Genomic DNA, 17,067 nt, shown 5'->3' with positions numbered 1-17,067 from the left:
GGAGAAACAAACTGTGATTGTAAATTCAGGTTTGCTTCTTACTAACACAACATGCGATGCACTGCTAGTACCTGTTTGCTTGGGTAAGACCACTGGATGTCCACCCCTGCGTTGAACTCCACCATCGCTGTGCAGTTCAGGGTGAGGGCCTCCCCCACTAACAGCTGTACTGGCTCCTCAGGAAACAGCTTGACATCGTAAACCTGACTTCCTGTCCGTGAAAATAAAAGGGCGAGGTAGACCCAGACAGAGGTAGGGAGACAGTGAGAGAGGTCAGAGTGACATTGTCAGCAGTTTTTCCTGAGGAAATGACTTTCCTTTGGACCTGAGAAGCCATCCCAGGCTACTCTAAAACTTTATATATACATACACACACACACACACAATTTTATATATATCTAGATGTGTGTGTGTGTGTGTTTGTTTATATATGTGAATAAAACTGAAGTGAAGCATCAATCCCGTTTTGCACACTGGACAGTGTATCTGATGTTTAGGTCATTCTCTCTGCATGGAAATGACTTTGCACGTAAAAGAAAAAAGGCAGACTGTGATTACTGATTGTTTATGCAGTCCATTAGTGTGAAGAGTGAAGCCTCTCCGAGTTTCTCCTCTGACTGATGTGGCTATTAAATTTGGCTGGGAGCGGTGAATATGAGTTTCCATTTGCCCTCTGAAGACAGAGGTGAATGAGCTCATACAACAGAGCGTAGAGCATCTGGATCACCCTGAGTTCACGCGCTATGAGAGGGAAACTCAACATAAAGTCTCTCGCCTTTTCAGCTTAGTTTTTCAAAATGTGATTATGCCTTCCTTTTCCATCTGCTTCTCTTTTCTTCTTTTCTTTTAGTGCTTGTGACATAATGACTCCATCCTTACATAAAAATGGAGTTGTTTTAGAGGAAATTACATAATTAAATAAAAGCCTCAAAATTGTCAGCATTAAGGCTTAATTGGCTCGTCGACTGCCATGGAAAATTATGGGGACAGGGCAGTCAGTCTAGCACCACCTTTGATTTTCTAGCTAATTTCTCTTTCAACAAGAGCAGAGAGTCAAATCTAATTCAAATATTTGTCCTGGGTCGGGAGTGTTTTTGTAACTCTGTTCACCCATCCATCCAATTTTCTGCTGCTTTATCCGGGTTTGGGTCGCAGGGGCAGCAGTCTAATCAGAGATGCCCAGACCTCCTTTGCCCCAAGTCACCTTTTCCAGCTCTTCTGGGGAGGGGGAGCGGACGCCAAGGTGTTCCCAAGATCACATAGAAATAATCTTTCAGTTTGAGCCACAGCAGAGATAGCGTGAGCTCCTCATTTCTACTCCTTGCATCTTATTCTTAATTTAGCATACCAACATACTGATACACCATCAGCATCAGTGCAGACGCTTCTCCAATCTTTTCGTCAGTCTCCTGCTCCACTCTTCCCTACTTGTAAACAAGACCATGAGATAACAGCACTTCTCCTGAGGCAGAAAATCATTCCCAGCACAGAATGTGCAATCCACCCTTTTCCAGCTGAGAGCTGTGGCCTTGGACTTGGAGGTGCTAATTGTTATCCCTACTGCTGAAAAACTGCCCCAGTGCAAGTTTGCAATCATCCCTCAGTGAAGTCAAAAAAGCACAGACATGATCCTGAAACCACTGAACCTGAAACCTTTTGCCCCTTGGCTGCACCTAGAAATTCAGCAAGAAACAGATATGGTAACAAAGGCAGCACTGCCACAGTCCAGTACCCACCGGGAATAAGTCTGATGTCCTGCCAGCAATGTGAACCAACCATGTCAATTGTACAGGGACTGAAAAGCTCTTGAAGCACCCTACAGAACATCCCAAGGGATGTGGTTGAATGCTTTCTCCAAGTCTATAAAAATTGACTGGTTGGGCAAACTCCCAAATATTTCTACTGGAAAAGCAAGAAAAGAGCTGGGCCATTGCTCCATAACCAGGAAGTAAACTGTGTTATCTTTCCTAAATCCTAGCACTCCCCTGGGATAAACGTTCCCAGCGAGGATAAGCAGTGTGATCCCTCCCGAAGTTGGACCACCACCCTAGTTTGCAAATCCAAAGGTAATAACTTGCACTTGGTGTTGCAGAACTGTGTCATACAGGAAAGTTGCTCAATACCGCCCAGCCAATATTATCAGTCGATATTAGCTATTTGCAGATACATTATATGAGCAAATAATTTACATTTATTTTACAACAATGAGAATTAAAACAGGAAAAAAAAAACACTGGAGAAACACCCCTGAGCTATGTTACAAGTGTTGCATAGTCTGTCCACCACAGCATACTCTGCGACTTCCCTGTTGGCAATGCAGGTGTTTAGAGTGCCATTAACACAACAACCGATTGATCTAAACAAGTAATCCACAACTTCGTGTGACAAAAAAACAAGATTGTTTTTACCCTGCATTGTTATATTATCTTAGCAGGGACACATTATCTTGTTTCGTGTACTTGAAAGAAAAAAAGATATTGGCTGATATATCAGATTTTTATGTTAACAAATATTAGTGTCAGTCTTAGAAGTCCTATATCGTTCAGGCTCGAATCCAGACCTATGAGAAACTCAGAGCGGATCTCATCCACCTCAAGGGATCTGCCCAAGATTTTTAACTAGCTTAATGTTCTCAGTTACAGTAATGACCCAGTCTTCTCTGTGTCCCAAAGCTCTGTGGTGTGTCATTTAATGCTTGAAGTTAAAAGTTCAGCTAAGAGTTCAGCTGTTGCCTTTTGGTAGGACTTTGTGATAAATACCTAAGGATACTTTTGAAACCTTTGGAGGAAACATACTGTTTTACCTGTAGTGTGGAACACGTAGTTGTCCGAACTGTACCAATTGCCTCCCAGCATAGCAGCACAAAAAAGCATCAGGAGAGGTTCCTTGTCTATGATGTTTTTGGGAATGGACCAGCCCCGCTTGTTGTCCCATCTCAGCCTCTCCTTCTCCAGTGGCCAGGGATTGTACCACATCTAAATGCACAAAAATGATTGCTGCTGTTAAAATCATCAATTTAAGCACCAGCTGAAAACTTTAACTGGAGGAACAGAGTGTGAGAAATATGTTTTGGGCACAAACCGTTTTCAGGGTGACATTCAGATCAGGCACTGTGACCAGGCATGGCACTATTACATCCGTGGAATGGCTCTTGATGAAAATGGTCTGCACGCTGCCGCTGTTGAGGAAGGGCTGCTCTGGGTCTGGATGCAGACAGAGAGAGACAGGGAGCAGGGAGGTTAACCCCGATAGCAGCTGGGGTAATGGCAGCTATTACTGAGTTAACTTCATGTATGGCCAGCCAGATCTCCCCCATCCTGATAATGACCCCCAAGGACACACCTCATGTGTAGTTTATCATGATTACCAACAGCTCAGTCTGTCCCCGCCTAGCAAATAGCGGTAAGGACCTCTATTACACATCAACTGAGAGACAGACAGCCAAGAGGTTTAATCATCCTCTAAACAGTGTTACAATTTCACCTCAGGCTCTCTGGTGATGGAAAATATCTCTCCACTGTGTTTCATTCTTAACACCTTGATACTTCCCTTTTTTGTTGCTGCAGCTACCGATGCTCAGGACTTTGGGAGGCATCGCAGCAATTGTTTTGGCAATTTACACTGCAGCTCTTATCACCATAAAAGCTAATATTCCCTCAGCAAGAGATTATGTTATTATAAAAACCTTTATCTCTCCCGCTTTGCTGTCAGTACCGGCGATGTTTGAGCAGCAGCAAATATGTTATATGACATCCGAGCTTTTCTTCTTACGTCTTGTTTTGCATGATAAGCCTTCAGTTATTTCCATACTTCTTGTTTTTTCTGCACAACTCAAACCTACCCATGTGGAAAAGATATATATAAATCTTATAAAGTTTGTATCTGCCTTGTGTGAAACTTGTATGAAAAGCATATAAGAGTGAAAACAGATATAAGATCCCTTGAAAAATTATACAATGAAACTTGTATGTTTTGGATACTTACTAAAACAATATATGAAAGTAATGAGAAAGTGGCCACTTTCATGAGTAAATCATATAAGGCTTACATGATTTACTCATGAAAGTGGCCACTTTCATGAGTAATCACATATAAGTTTTTACTATTTCTTTTCCATATGGGTATCACTTTAAGCTTCTGCAAGGCCAAACAAAAAGTCATATCAAGAGGCTTATATTTCTGCCCTGCAGTGGACTGAACACACACACACAAGCAACAGAAATAATAGACAGCGTTTCGCACTTTAACGTCTTCTCAATAAATCACCCGTAGGTATCAGACTGCAGGAAGAGATCTGCTACTTGAGGCGAGGACAGGTTGCAGAGCAGGCTGAGCAGGTGTTTGTGTGCTTTGCATTATTCTACACATGTAAAAATACAGTATATTCATGTATTCAGATCAACGTCTGCACTCATATGCACGTTTAGAGCATAGCGTTAGAGCCCTGAAGGAGTAAAAGGCTGACATCTGCCCGTCTAATTGAATCCACATGTGTCCCCTTTATCCTTCAACACACTGGGTCTAATTTATGGCTGCAATTCCATCTGCTTATGATCAGCCCCCCGGATAGATCTGTGGAAACTGTTTTGCACCTTGTCTGAGGGGATAAACAGGCGTTTCACATGAGTGGACTGGTCAGCAGGATTCCCCGCCATGACAATCATCTGTCTCTCCATGTGCCTCCTCTCCCTCAGCACACGGAGCGAGGAAAAGTAAAGAGACAACCCTTAGGGACAAGTCCTGAGTTCTAAAGTTCAAACTATGAGCTAGTCTGAAACTTGTATATGGCAAAAAAATACTGATAGCGAAACACATTTCATTGGTGTTCTTTGATATGTTATTCATTTCGATATTACGAAAAACAAATAGCGCATTAATGCTTTAATTAGCTTCCCATTCCTGTCTTTATCAAAAGCTTTGCATGGCTAATATCTGAATCCTGCCAACTTCCAGGGTGTGACCGAGGCAAACTCAACAATTTCCACTTCTAGTAACAGAGCGTCTGCTTTGATATTAGAGTAATATTCAAAACAGGAGATCTGCTTCCACAGGATGGCTACCAAAGAAAACAGAAATAAGGACTAAAGGTTCCACATAGCCAAGCCAAAGAGCTGCGGACCAGATCAAGCAAGGGGATGAAATTTTAGCACATTTGCAGGCTTGTGTGACTCACCCATGACAAAGACATAAATGCTGGTGGCAGTGGTGCCTTCAATGATGGCCTTGGCATCCTTATATGAGCAGCGGTAGTACCCCGTGTCTTTGGCCTGTGCCCCATTCAGGACAAGCTTCTTGCAGTACGGCAATTCCAACTTCCCCGGACACTCGCTGACTAAGGCCACCCTCTGCCCGGGGGCTGAGGTGGTCTCCAGCTGGGAGTGACGCTGGGTTAGGTCTCGTCCAACCAGAGTCTGATCAGGCCAGGCCCAGGCCAGAGTATTAGATCCCCTGAAGAGATGTGAAAAGTCAAAGGACACGGAACAGATTTAATCTTAGTACTTAAAATGAAAAGTTGTATTATTGGAATTAACACTCAGATTGTCACATTACTTGTGGTGTACCACAAGGTACACTCCTAGGTCCTTTAGTTTTTTCTTTTTTTTACATGATTCCATTTTACCAAAGTATCCAATGTCATAAAGTCTCTCTTCATTTCCAAGCAGACAATATGCAGATATGCATTAGCTGACATCTACCTGTTCTTAAATTGTTTATTAGTGATGTTAATTATTCGATTGCATAAAACTTTCTTTCTGCTTATCAGTCAAAATACTCTGTGCTAAATAAAGACATTATTATTACATTTTTGTTACATGTTAAGTAAAAAAACGACAGTGTTTGTGTGACTGTGAGTGTGCATTTTGCACATGTAGTGCTATAAATTTTCCAGAGCATCTGTACATCCTTGTTTGCTTTGAGCTTTGTCACATAAATTCAGTTATGTTAACCCAGAGGCATTACGATTGCAACCATAATTGCTGCCTGAAAACCGATAGCTATGCTTTCATCACCTTGCTCCACTAAACAGCAATGACAGAAATATGCACATGGTGCCAAAATGTGATGGCTGGAAATGACACAAACATGACAGATGATAATTTAAGTATTTTACAGCCTCAGTGAATAATTTTCCCTTATGGGAGGTTTATTTTTTTTAAAGATGAAAACATTTATCTGAGAAATAATCTGGAAAAGACCAAAAATAATATCAGCTTTAGCAAAGACAGCTTTTCTTCTTCTTCTTTTTTTTTGTTCACCACAAAAACAAAATGGTTAAAGGAGGGACTGCTTGGGGCAGCAGACAGCACAGCTGAGATTTTATAGGGATATAGGATCATTATCATGAGTTGATTCATATATGACAGAGGCTCAGTTTAAATCGGATCTGGCTTTGCTTTAGAACAAAAAAAATCTCTTTCTTATAAGACATGGCCCATTGTTTATATGGTTTAGAAAAAGCAGAGTAAAACAAGTGCAGACTTTTCTTATTTAAACTGACAGTTTGCATCACAAATGTAAGACGTATAAAATGCTATGAAAACTATTAGCAATGCATGAGTGTCCAGATCCTTTGTTCACGAAAGATGCAATAAAACTGGTAACTTTTTCTGAAAAATGAACTGTAGCAGAGTCGAAATGTATTTTTCTCATTTGTTGATTGCAAGTAACACATTTTTTTTAATCTATCAATGATGATTTTTTGTAATTTCCTGAAAAAACACACAGTTTGTCATGCACAAGTGCATGTAGTCAGTCCAAAACGAGAAGACACACATACCTGCATGTAAGAGTGAGTGTTGTGTGGGCTGCAATCACTAGTTCGTCTTTGGGGCTGTCAAGGACGGGTGGAGTCATAGAATAGCCTATCACCAGACCTGCGGGAATGAACAAGCCAACTGCATTAGAATCATGTTACACAGGTCAGTCAAGACCTAGTGTTTTTGACAGAGCTGCTGGTAAGCTGTCAAATCTCTGAAACACATCGGGAATCTGAAATCTGACACAGTGGTTATTACATTTACAAGCTGTAAGGCAATCTGCGGCTAAAGGAACTGGTCCCTGATGCTGAAAAACACCCAGATAGAGAAATTACAGCTCGCTCGTGAGGCAATGCTGGTGTGATCTCTTTACCTCCGCCTCTGAAACAGCCACACAAACCATTTGCCCTTGATTTATTACAAATGCATTCACTTCACTCATCGGTGCTTGGTTAATATAGCTGGCCTAGAATGTCATTACCATAGTAGAGTCCCCTCAGGGTGCTATTAGCGCTTAGTCAGACTCTGCACCTACAGTCGATCATATATAAAAGTGTCACCATGACTTATGCTCCACCTGGATATCATTAGAGATGAAAACACACACTGTGCTATTGCAGGGACTGAGTGGCTGTGCGGTAGTGGAGAGGCTTTCTGAGCATTTACAAAACAAATCATGACCATTTTCCCACATCAGACTGAATAAATAAATACATAGTGTGCTTCAAGGCACTTTGTTACAAAGCGATGCACAAACATCAAAACAAACTGAGAAAATATGCATGGATAAGCATCATAAACAGTAGACTACAATATAAAAACCCCTGCACTCCATATGTAAAATGTAAATAAAAACAAAGCAATGATTTTTATTCTCAAAATTTCCTCTGCACAAGAGACGAGGCTGAAAATCAGTATTGAAATCTAAGATCTTCACACCCTCAGGTGCCACTGCCTTGAAAACAGACATGTCTCTGTTGTGGAAGTCATTGCATAGGCTGAAGGACACTTCCAGAAACCACTATCTGTGAAAACTGTTGACCGTGCCATCCATAAAAGCAGGTAAAAGCTCCATCATCCAAAGACAAGCTATATGCGAACACAATCCTGAAACACTTTCTAAGGGGTTAAGCTCATTTAAAATGGACTGAGGACATTTGAAATTAGCTTGTGGAAAACTGATCTGTGTTCAGAAAAATTTAAATGTGGAATTCTTTTTGGAAAACATGGATATGGCATCTATGATGGTATGAGGGTGCATTAGTGCCAATGTATCTTACACATCTGGAAAGGGACCATCAATTCTGAAAGGTAATACAAGTTTCAGAGCAACATGTGCTCCCATCCATCGTGTCTTTTTTAAGAAAGGCCTTGCATGAAACAATACTTAACTGCATATTGCAGCTATTACAACAACTTGGCTTTATAGCAAAAGAGTCCAGTTTCTGAACTGATCTGCCTGAAGGCCAGATCTTTCACCATCTCAAAATATTTTGTCCCATTATGAAACAAACGATACAACACTGAAGACCCAGGACTGTTGAACAGCAAGAATCGTATATTATCCCCTATTGGATTTGTAAGTTTCCTCACTTCCAAAGAAATGAACTACCTCCAATTTTTATGGTAGTTTCATTTTAATGAAGAGAAACAGAATATCATCTAAAAATCCAGAAAAACACCTTACTTGAAAGTTAGAAAGTGATTTGCAAGGCATTGAGTGAAATTGGTATTTGATCTTTAAGCAAAACATGAAGTGGTACTTGGTGAAGAAACTTCTGTTGGCAACCACAGTGGTAATATGCTTCTTGTGGTTGGGATTTTGGGCCGCTTCTCTCACCCAAGACTTGAGTAGGGAGACCTGCAAAATTTCAGTCCATTACGGCATATTATGTTACCAGTAGTGTCCTTGGCCACTGTGGTCCCAACTGCCCTCAGATCATTAACTAGTTCCTCCCGTATAGTTTTGGACTGACCCACAGCTTTTCTCCTGATCATCTTCAATGCCATGAGGCACTGTCACCTTCTCACCAAGCTTACTGCTGATGGTCTTGTAGCCCATTCCAGCCTTGTGCAGGTCTACAGATTGTCCCTGACGTCTTTTGACAGTTCTTTGGTCTCACCCTTGGTGGTGGAGAGGTTGGAATGGAAGAAATGGATTCTGTGGACATGTAGCACACATGTCCACATGATGAGTTGCGATCAGGAGTATTTGTAATTGATTGATTCATTGACTGGTTTTAATCTGCGTGTCACATGGGCACACAACCAATCTGTGGGAGCCAGAGTTTTGGCTGGGTTGTAGGGGGTAAAATGCTTATTTCACTCAATAATAAGCAAATCAATTTACAATTTTCAGGTATGTGTTTTTTTTTTCTGAATTTTTTAGTTGATATTGTGCCTTTTTCCATTAAAATGAAAAAGTCGTAAAAACTAGAGACTGATCATTTTTTGTTAGATGTGAACAAAGCTACAAATTCAGCAGGACAAATGCACAAATAGAGTTATGCAAGCAGCTGAAAGGCTATACAAATACCTTTCATATATTGGATCAGTATACTTTCTTTTATAAGCACACAAATCTATCTGGGGTCAAAACATTTGTACAATGGAGCTGCATATGCGCATTTTATATTACTGACTCACACATCTTCTAGGTCTAGGCAACAGCAGCTGAAGTGCCCAGCAATGGTTTCACAGCAGCCAGTCATGACCTGCTGCCAATCAAAAGTCAGAGATCTGTACAGCTGCGAATCTTAAACACCAGCCTCGTTCCTCCTACATGTCCCGCCGCCCAGGGAGCATCACAGAGCCAATTTATTCATATGTAAATTTTTCATTTTTACAATGTAAGCCCAGCTTCCTTTCAAAACTGCAAAGATTTAAAAACTTCAAATGATAATTTCTTAAAGAAATCATAAGCGATTTCGAAAAATATGCTGATTTGCTTTCTTGCTGTGACTTAGATAAGAAAATCCACGCCAGTCTCACATCTACATGCAGCTGCAATCAACAGGCGGTTAACTGAGCTTATCACAAAGGCGAAAACTGAGGCTGCCTAGCGAGCTGCAAATACACAAAATACAATAAAGCTCAGAAACAAAGTGGACTAACGGAAGAAATCTGCAATAATAGCTGAAACATCTGATGCTTGACTAACAGGCAGAAGTATGCTGTAACTTCCTGTGTCGCAAAGCACGGTAAAAATAGGCAAAAATTACAATAAAACAATGCCCCAGATGTGTCCAGGTTTTTATTATAGCCTGTCTTATTTGCAGTGTTTCTATTTTTGGTTATGTTTTGTATATTTGCAGTGAGCTGCTTTTGACATGTAGGTGGCAGATTACTCAGAGCCAAGCTAGCTGTTTCCCACCGGTTCCAGTCTTTATGCTAACTTTAGATAAACGGCTACCTCAGCCTCAGCAGTTATCTGTAGTTTGGCCAAGAAAGCAAAGAAACATCTCCCCTATAAATTTGAAAGTTGTATTATGTTATTATTCCACTAAAAAAGAGAGCTAAAATAATCCCCTTTAACTTATCCTGATTTATTGCTGCAGGAGATAATAACTGTTAACAGTAAAACTGTCACCGACATCTTCTCACAGATGTTAAAACTGACATTAGTGAATTATTCAGAGCTAATATTGGCATTCTCAACAAAAACAAACATGCTGAAGGCTGCAGTGGGAGTCGGTGGCAGTCCATAAATCATTCCCAGTTTGGTGCCCAGCAGGATCTTCCTTCCTTCCTTTTTTCCGAGATCTTTACTTTGCCTCGGAGGAATAGCAGAGACTCCCCCAACGTATTGTCTCTGCTGTCATGTGAACTTGCCACCAGATTCAGTCCCATCACCGTTTGAGATGCTGCAAAGCCAAACAGCGGGCTGTGAAAATTGCACACACAGAGGCCAGCATGAGGCTACAGACCAGGGGAAAGTGAGAAAGGAAATTCCTGTCAGGACAAGTCCAAATTTCTATTTTAAGATGCGTGGATTTCCTTCCCACAGGCACCAGGAGAAAAAGATCATCTCGAAGATTCTTTGCTCTTTTTTTAAGGATGGCAGATAGCTCCAGCAAAGCTCTGGACCACCCACACCTTTCCATTCACAGACCTGGATGCAGAGTGTAATGGGAGACCTACAATATTTCATCAAGTTCATGAATTTTTACATTCAAATGACTGAAAAAATAATGAGGTAGCTTTAGAATAGAAATAAACTTTATTTTCTTTATTGATCACCTTAATGTTCGCATCAGCATTTTATGTCAACAGTAGATTAAATGATGTGTGCTAGTAAAATGTGCACAAAGATATGAATCATTTATTGTGACGAATTTGCGAAAATTGCCAACTGTGCCTTTCAGCACTTTGGATCACTTTTATGTTTGTCAGCTCTTTGTTATCTTTCCTGCCACAAACTTTCATTCACTGTCTTTTGTCCTCAAATACATAATTTTGAAGAATTGGGCCATATCGTATTCATAAGGACCTCACGGTACCTTGTTATCCTAACAGAGCACTTTTCTTTCAGACGTCAGGCTTACTTGTGGTTCCTAGAGTTTATAAAAGTAGAATGGGAGGCAGAGCTTTCCCCTCACTCCCAGCTCCACCCCTAAACTAGCCTGTTTCTGCAGGAGGTTTCTTCCTGTTTAAAGTGAGGTTTTCCTTCCCACTGTCTCCAAGTTCTTACTCATAGGGGGTCATCTGATTGTTGGGGTTTCTATCTAATATTGTTCAGTCTTTACCTTAGAATATAAACCACCTTAAGCTGACTGTTGTTGTGAATTGGTGCTAATCAGAGCGGCATAAAAAAAATGCTAATTTCTGATACCAAAAATTGTTACCACCACTTAGAAAAAAATGCTTTATAGACGTGCATTTTTCTGAACATGGCCTCTCATGCCTCTGTGAGTAGTAGCTGTTCTAAAAAAATTAAAGGTAGAGGTGGTGTTATGTCCAGAAGGAGGTCAGTATGGATGACCGGGTGCACAAAATGTCACACTTGGACAATGAAGTCTACTGTTTACATCCCTTTAAGCACCACTTAGGTGCATAAACTTTTTTAAAGAGCTATTGTTAAAGAGATTTTGCATCAAAAACAATAAAAGAAAGTACAAATGACAAATTACTTCACTAAGCAGATCCGCCACAGAAATAATATCAAAGAGGTGGCAGTGAACAGCGCACACTCTGCCACCCACACATCTGACTTTATTCATTTCTGCCATTTTTTAATTATTCCCCACAAATTGAACCACCTTCATTACAGCAATCTGTACAATAGTGTTGGACTAAAATGATATCGATCTCTGACTCTAGAGATACAGTTGACTTACAAACAATATATAATATGTAAGAATCCTGCACGCAGGCTGACATATGGTGACAGCTGTTAGACGTGCAGACTGAGTGATGAACTGGGTCCTAAATCCCCTTTGTAGATGAGTCTCGGTGATGGATGCTTCCCTGAGAAAAATCTGTTGGGAGATCACACACTGGCAAGCCACACGCAGATTTTACATCACTTTTGAAATGTCATTAATGACTGGCATGCCTGAGAGATAAAATGCCAAGCTGTTGGAGGTGTAGGTTGTTGAAGGAGGGGAAGCTACAACACAAACATTTACCATTACCGTGAACACCTCAGCTGTGGATTTTTTTTAAAAACAAAAGCTACAGCGTGCAGTAGATGTGTGTGTGTCACAGGAAAGGGAAAAGCAGCATCACACCCACACGGAGTTGAGCTAAAAGCTCCCAGAAATCACAGATCATTCAAACTGACAGAATTAATGTCATATACGCCGATGTTTGCTGAGCTCAGCACCTCTGAAGCGGCAGTCTGAAAATAACGTGCACCAACTCGATAATTTGGATTTCTTGTGTATCACTCGTCATCCTAAGTGGCTATCTCGCATCTGCTGAAGGAGTCGGAACTTATTTTGTGCTGGGTTTCGCATGACTGCAGGTCGAAGCACCGCTGACCTCTCTGCTGATTGATGAGTGGCGGAAGGGAGTATATACTGTAGGTGACTCTCATCCATGTTAGTGCAGAGGCTGCTGTTTCTTTCACCCCGTGTTTAACAGCGATGGCAAATTGTTGTGCCAGATGTCAATATCTTCCATATGGATGTGCTTCAAAATGTATACGCTCTCTTTCCAAACCGCGAAACCCCAGATATGGAGACCTGTCACTCCACCAGCTGCACAAAGCGTTTCAGCACATATATATAATCCCATTAGTGTTTGCTTGCACTCTGTCAAATACAATTAAAAACACACGAGGCGAATGCCAAAGTAAACCGAACACATCGGATCCTGAAAGTTTGGGGCTGATAACGTGTCTTGTCATGATAATAAACACTTTTTCCTGGTTTGAGCTTACATGCTGCTTTTCATGGCAGACTGCAATGACAATCACTCATTTATCTGGGTATGCCTTAAACTGTGAAGAACAGAAAGGTTAATGGTCACCGTGTATCGCAAGAGCTGTGTTCCTGAACAAGAGCTTCAGCTGGAGGACAGTCGGTGGGTGGACAGTGAGTAATCTGAGTTATCCTTCAGTACACAAGGCTTCAAGCTTCCTAAAGAAAAATGAGTGTCTCAGTTATGTCTAGTTTGTCTTTAATTTGCTTTTATTTAACTGGTGTTAGCACCTGGGCGACAGTTTAAATTAGTTTTAAATTGTTTCTGGCCACTTCTTTTTTAAGTCATGGCTTATGTATAATGCATTTGCTGACATTAAATGCAGCCACTGATTTCTCATCATTTGTGTGAGACACACAGTCTTTTATGTCCTGTGTCATTGCGTTGTAATACAGCAACTAATACAGGGCACATTGCATTGCTTGATAATGTCAGTGTAACTGACAAAAAAAAGGTCAGGCAAATGTGGTGTTCAAGTTACAGATCAGCTAACTCATCTCCAAATTTAACATGAAGTCACATTAGCTGATGAACACCTGGAGCTTCATAAAGTCCAACTACTTGTACACAAGTTCAGCTGCTCGTTAATGCAATTATCAAATTAGCCAATCAGTTGGCAGCAACGAAATACATTTATGCATGCAGACATGGACCTGATTAACTTCAAACTGAGCATCCGAATGGAGAAGAAAGGCCATTTAAGTGAGATGTGGGGCTGGTCTGAGTATTTAAGAAACTACTGACCTACTGGGATTTTCCCAGCAACCATCTTAAGGGTTTACGGAGTCTGAAAAAAAAGAAAATACAGAGAGAGAGAGGCAGTTTTCTCTGCAAAAATTCTTTGTTGATATCAGAGGTCAAAGGAGAATAACCAGACTGCTTCAAGCTGATAGGATGGCAACAGGAACTCATTATAGCCAAATTATGCAGAAGAGCATCTCTGAATGCACAGCACGTTGTACTTTAAAGCAGATGGGCTAGAAGACCACACCATGCGCCCACTCCTGTCAACTAAAAATAAGCAGCTGAGGCTACTATTCACACAGGCTCACCAAAATTAGACAGTAGAAGATTTGAAAAACATTGCCTGGTCTGATTTGGGGTCAGAATTTGGAATAAACAACATGAAAGCGTGGATCCAACCTGCCCTGACAGTTAGTTCAGTGTACTCGAGTGGCCTCCACAGTCAGCAGATCTCAATCCAACAGACCACCTTTGGGATGTGTTGGAGCAGAAGATTCACTTCATGGATGTGCAGCTGACAAATCTGCATCGACTGTGTGATGCTTTCAAAAATCTCCGAGGAATGTTTCCAGCACCTTCTTGAATTCAGGGAACACTCGGGACCAACCAGCACTAACACATCGTAACTGATGAAGAGGCCAGTGCGTGTATATTTTAAATGTAAAACACAATAACACACATGTTAACACTTTTTTTCTAACTGCTACAGAAACTGGAGATTGAACCGCTGACCTTCCAATTAGTGAACAATGTGCACTCCCTCCCAAACCGCAGCCGCCCACACAGGCATACAAAATTAAATACAGACATATAGAGAATGGTTAACAGCGATGTACACTTTAGTAGGTTTGCTGGAAAATGTGTTGGATCGTGCCAAATCATTGGTATAAATCATTTTCGCAGATGATTGTATGTCGAAACCCTATTCGGAATGACTCCCTGGCCTGAAACAGCAAAATGAGTGGTGATTGGCCCATTTACAAGCACCTTACAAATGTGAACACGGACAGAGAGCCAGAAAAATATTTTAAGCCTGGTTCCCCTCTTTCCCATGCATTCCAGCTGGTGGTGCAGAGATAAGCAGCAGCTTCGGGAGATTAGCCTCGACCAACAAATATCACAGTAATTTCATGCTGGATTCTGTTATCTAATGATTACACATGATATAAACACATAACATTAGATTTATAAATGACTTCAGGCACTTAAGTGTTGTGTTTACATGCTCTCATAGAGACAGGCTAATTCCGAGCCTCCTTTATGTCTGAAGCAGCTGAAGTGACAGCGACTCGATGACTTTAGAAACCTTGTGATTCGGCTCACCGACTTCTCGGTATCTGACACTCTGATCACCAGGGCTTGTCAAAAATAATTAAATTCTGTCTTCAAGACTTGCAGAAGATTTAACCTCCTCACTGACAGTCATTTGACATGGCTTTGTAACAGAGAAGCAGCTCACTCAACATGTCCTTGTAAAGAAACCTAACATTTCTCTTGAGAAAATAGAATTTCTCTCTTGTTTTGTGAAAACCCATTCTTAGATTAGTTTAAAAGATTTGTAAAAGAGAAGAAATAATAGGCATAAAAAAAATATTAAAAAAGCAAAAAAAGTTCCATCCATGTTTGACATCAGCCATATAAAGGGATATGGTTACACCGGCCGGATGACTTCCCAAAGCAGGCCCCTCTGATTTTCTACAAGATGGAAGTCCCAGATGTATATATGTGAGCTCTGTGCCAGAAGTCAAACACTTGCAAGGACAACTGTGTCTGTTTACTCCACAAGTGCCATTGGGCCTCGCTTTGATGTGCCAGCCTCCTAACTGGTTGACAGGGAGGAAAGAAGTGCAACTGGTTTCCTGTCAAATAAAATCTGTAAACAGCATTTTATTAATTCGAAAGACTCAGAATGCCTAACGGGCCATAAAACGTCTGCATCCCAGTGAGGGATGGATTTTAATAATGCTGGAAAAGTTTAATTTATTTGGGACACTTGCAGATGCACAGCAAAGCTTATTAGGCTTGGTTTACATTAGAACAGCAAAATCATATGCATGCTTGAATGCACAGCATGCTAGAGCCAGCCAGGTCCAATTGTTTCCTGCCCTCGCATTTCCTGCCTGATTTTCACCCATATCATTCAGCTCAATGTAATCTTATTTGCATTATGCCAAATCACAACAGATGTCATTTCAGGGGGCACTTGACATAATAAGGTCAAGCTCTCTCACAATATTTCAGAGAGAAGCCTACTGCACGGCTTCCTTTGATTATAGCAACAACGGGGGGAAAAATTCCCTTTTATTAAGAGGAAACCTGTGCGCACAGCAGAAATCCATAAATCAAAAAAATGTGTGTTTCAAATCTCTTGTTCCCATTTGTGTTTCCCCTACTGATGGCTGGGAGCTCAACAGAAGCAGTACATCAGTGTGATTTCTCGTTCTCGTGCAGAAAACAAGAAGAATTTCCAGATAATCAAAGTTCCAGGGGCAACATTACATCCAAATGTACTACGTTTGCAAGATGAACTGCAGAACTGCTGAAGTTAGTGGACCTACGGTGATTCATACACACTGGATTTTTAACCCATTTAAAAGCCTCTTGATATGCGCACTCACATTTTATTTGCTGACCTCTCTGCAGGCTCACATTGGGAGTTTTTGTCACATTTACGCAATACTGAATGTGGGCTTCCTATAGTCTGTGAAGGACACCTGCTGACTAGATAAATCACACACAGAGAGAAAGCTTCAGTGCCATAGGGCACTTTAAGCCAGTTAAAAATGTAAAGCTTCTCTGAGAATCAGGCGGATGCAAGGCAAGCGGGATTCGTGGGCATTAAAGGCGAGTAGGCGTGAAGATGAGCCCTTCTCTCTTTCGCTCTCTCTCCTCAGGAGCGACACAGGGCGCTCGTGTGAAAAGCAGAGCGGTGTTTTTCACTGCGAGCAAATTTCCTGTTTTCTTTATCATATTCACGCGTCTCCCGCTTCCCGTTTTCATGGACACTAAAGATGATTTTGCCGTCAGCGTTTTCCTCTCCCCTCTGTAGTTTTGTTTCTGATCAGTCACATGACAGGAACAGGAAAAGAGGAACCATTTGCAAACAAATAACTTGTCAGACTCTTAGTTTTAGCACACAGGA

At 41.1% G+C, this 17,067-nt stretch overlaps 1 protein-coding gene across 1 annotated transcript in view; it reads right to left on the bottom strand.

Annotated features, from left to right (window-relative positions):
- flt4 (fms related receptor tyrosine kinase 4) overlaps positions 1 to 17,067 on the bottom strand; it is a 47,432-nt gene that overhangs the window by 22,445 nt on the left and 7,920 nt on the right. Inside the window, exons 2-6 of the mRNA XM_080901745.1 lie at positions 6,779 to 6,875; positions 5,174 to 5,448; positions 3,082 to 3,203; positions 2,804 to 2,975; positions 72 to 211 (exon numbers count right to left, since the gene is read on the bottom strand). Of these exons, the coding sequence (XP_080757871.1) occupies positions 72 to 211; positions 2,804 to 2,975; positions 3,082 to 3,203; positions 5,174 to 5,448; positions 6,779 to 6,875 (806 nt within the window). The remainder of the gene's footprint in view (positions 1 to 71; positions 212 to 2,803; positions 2,976 to 3,081; positions 3,204 to 5,173; positions 5,449 to 6,778; positions 6,876 to 17,067) is intronic.

Source organism: Rhamphochromis sp. 'chilingali' (assembly GCF_963969265.1).
Source record: "Rhamphochromis sp. 'chilingali' genome assembly, chromosome: 13".
NCBI classification, from domain to species: domain Eukaryota; kingdom Metazoa; phylum Chordata; class Actinopteri; order Cichliformes; family Cichlidae; genus Rhamphochromis; species Rhamphochromis sp. 'chilingali'.
This window is presented reverse-complemented; position numbering and strand designations above follow the sequence as displayed.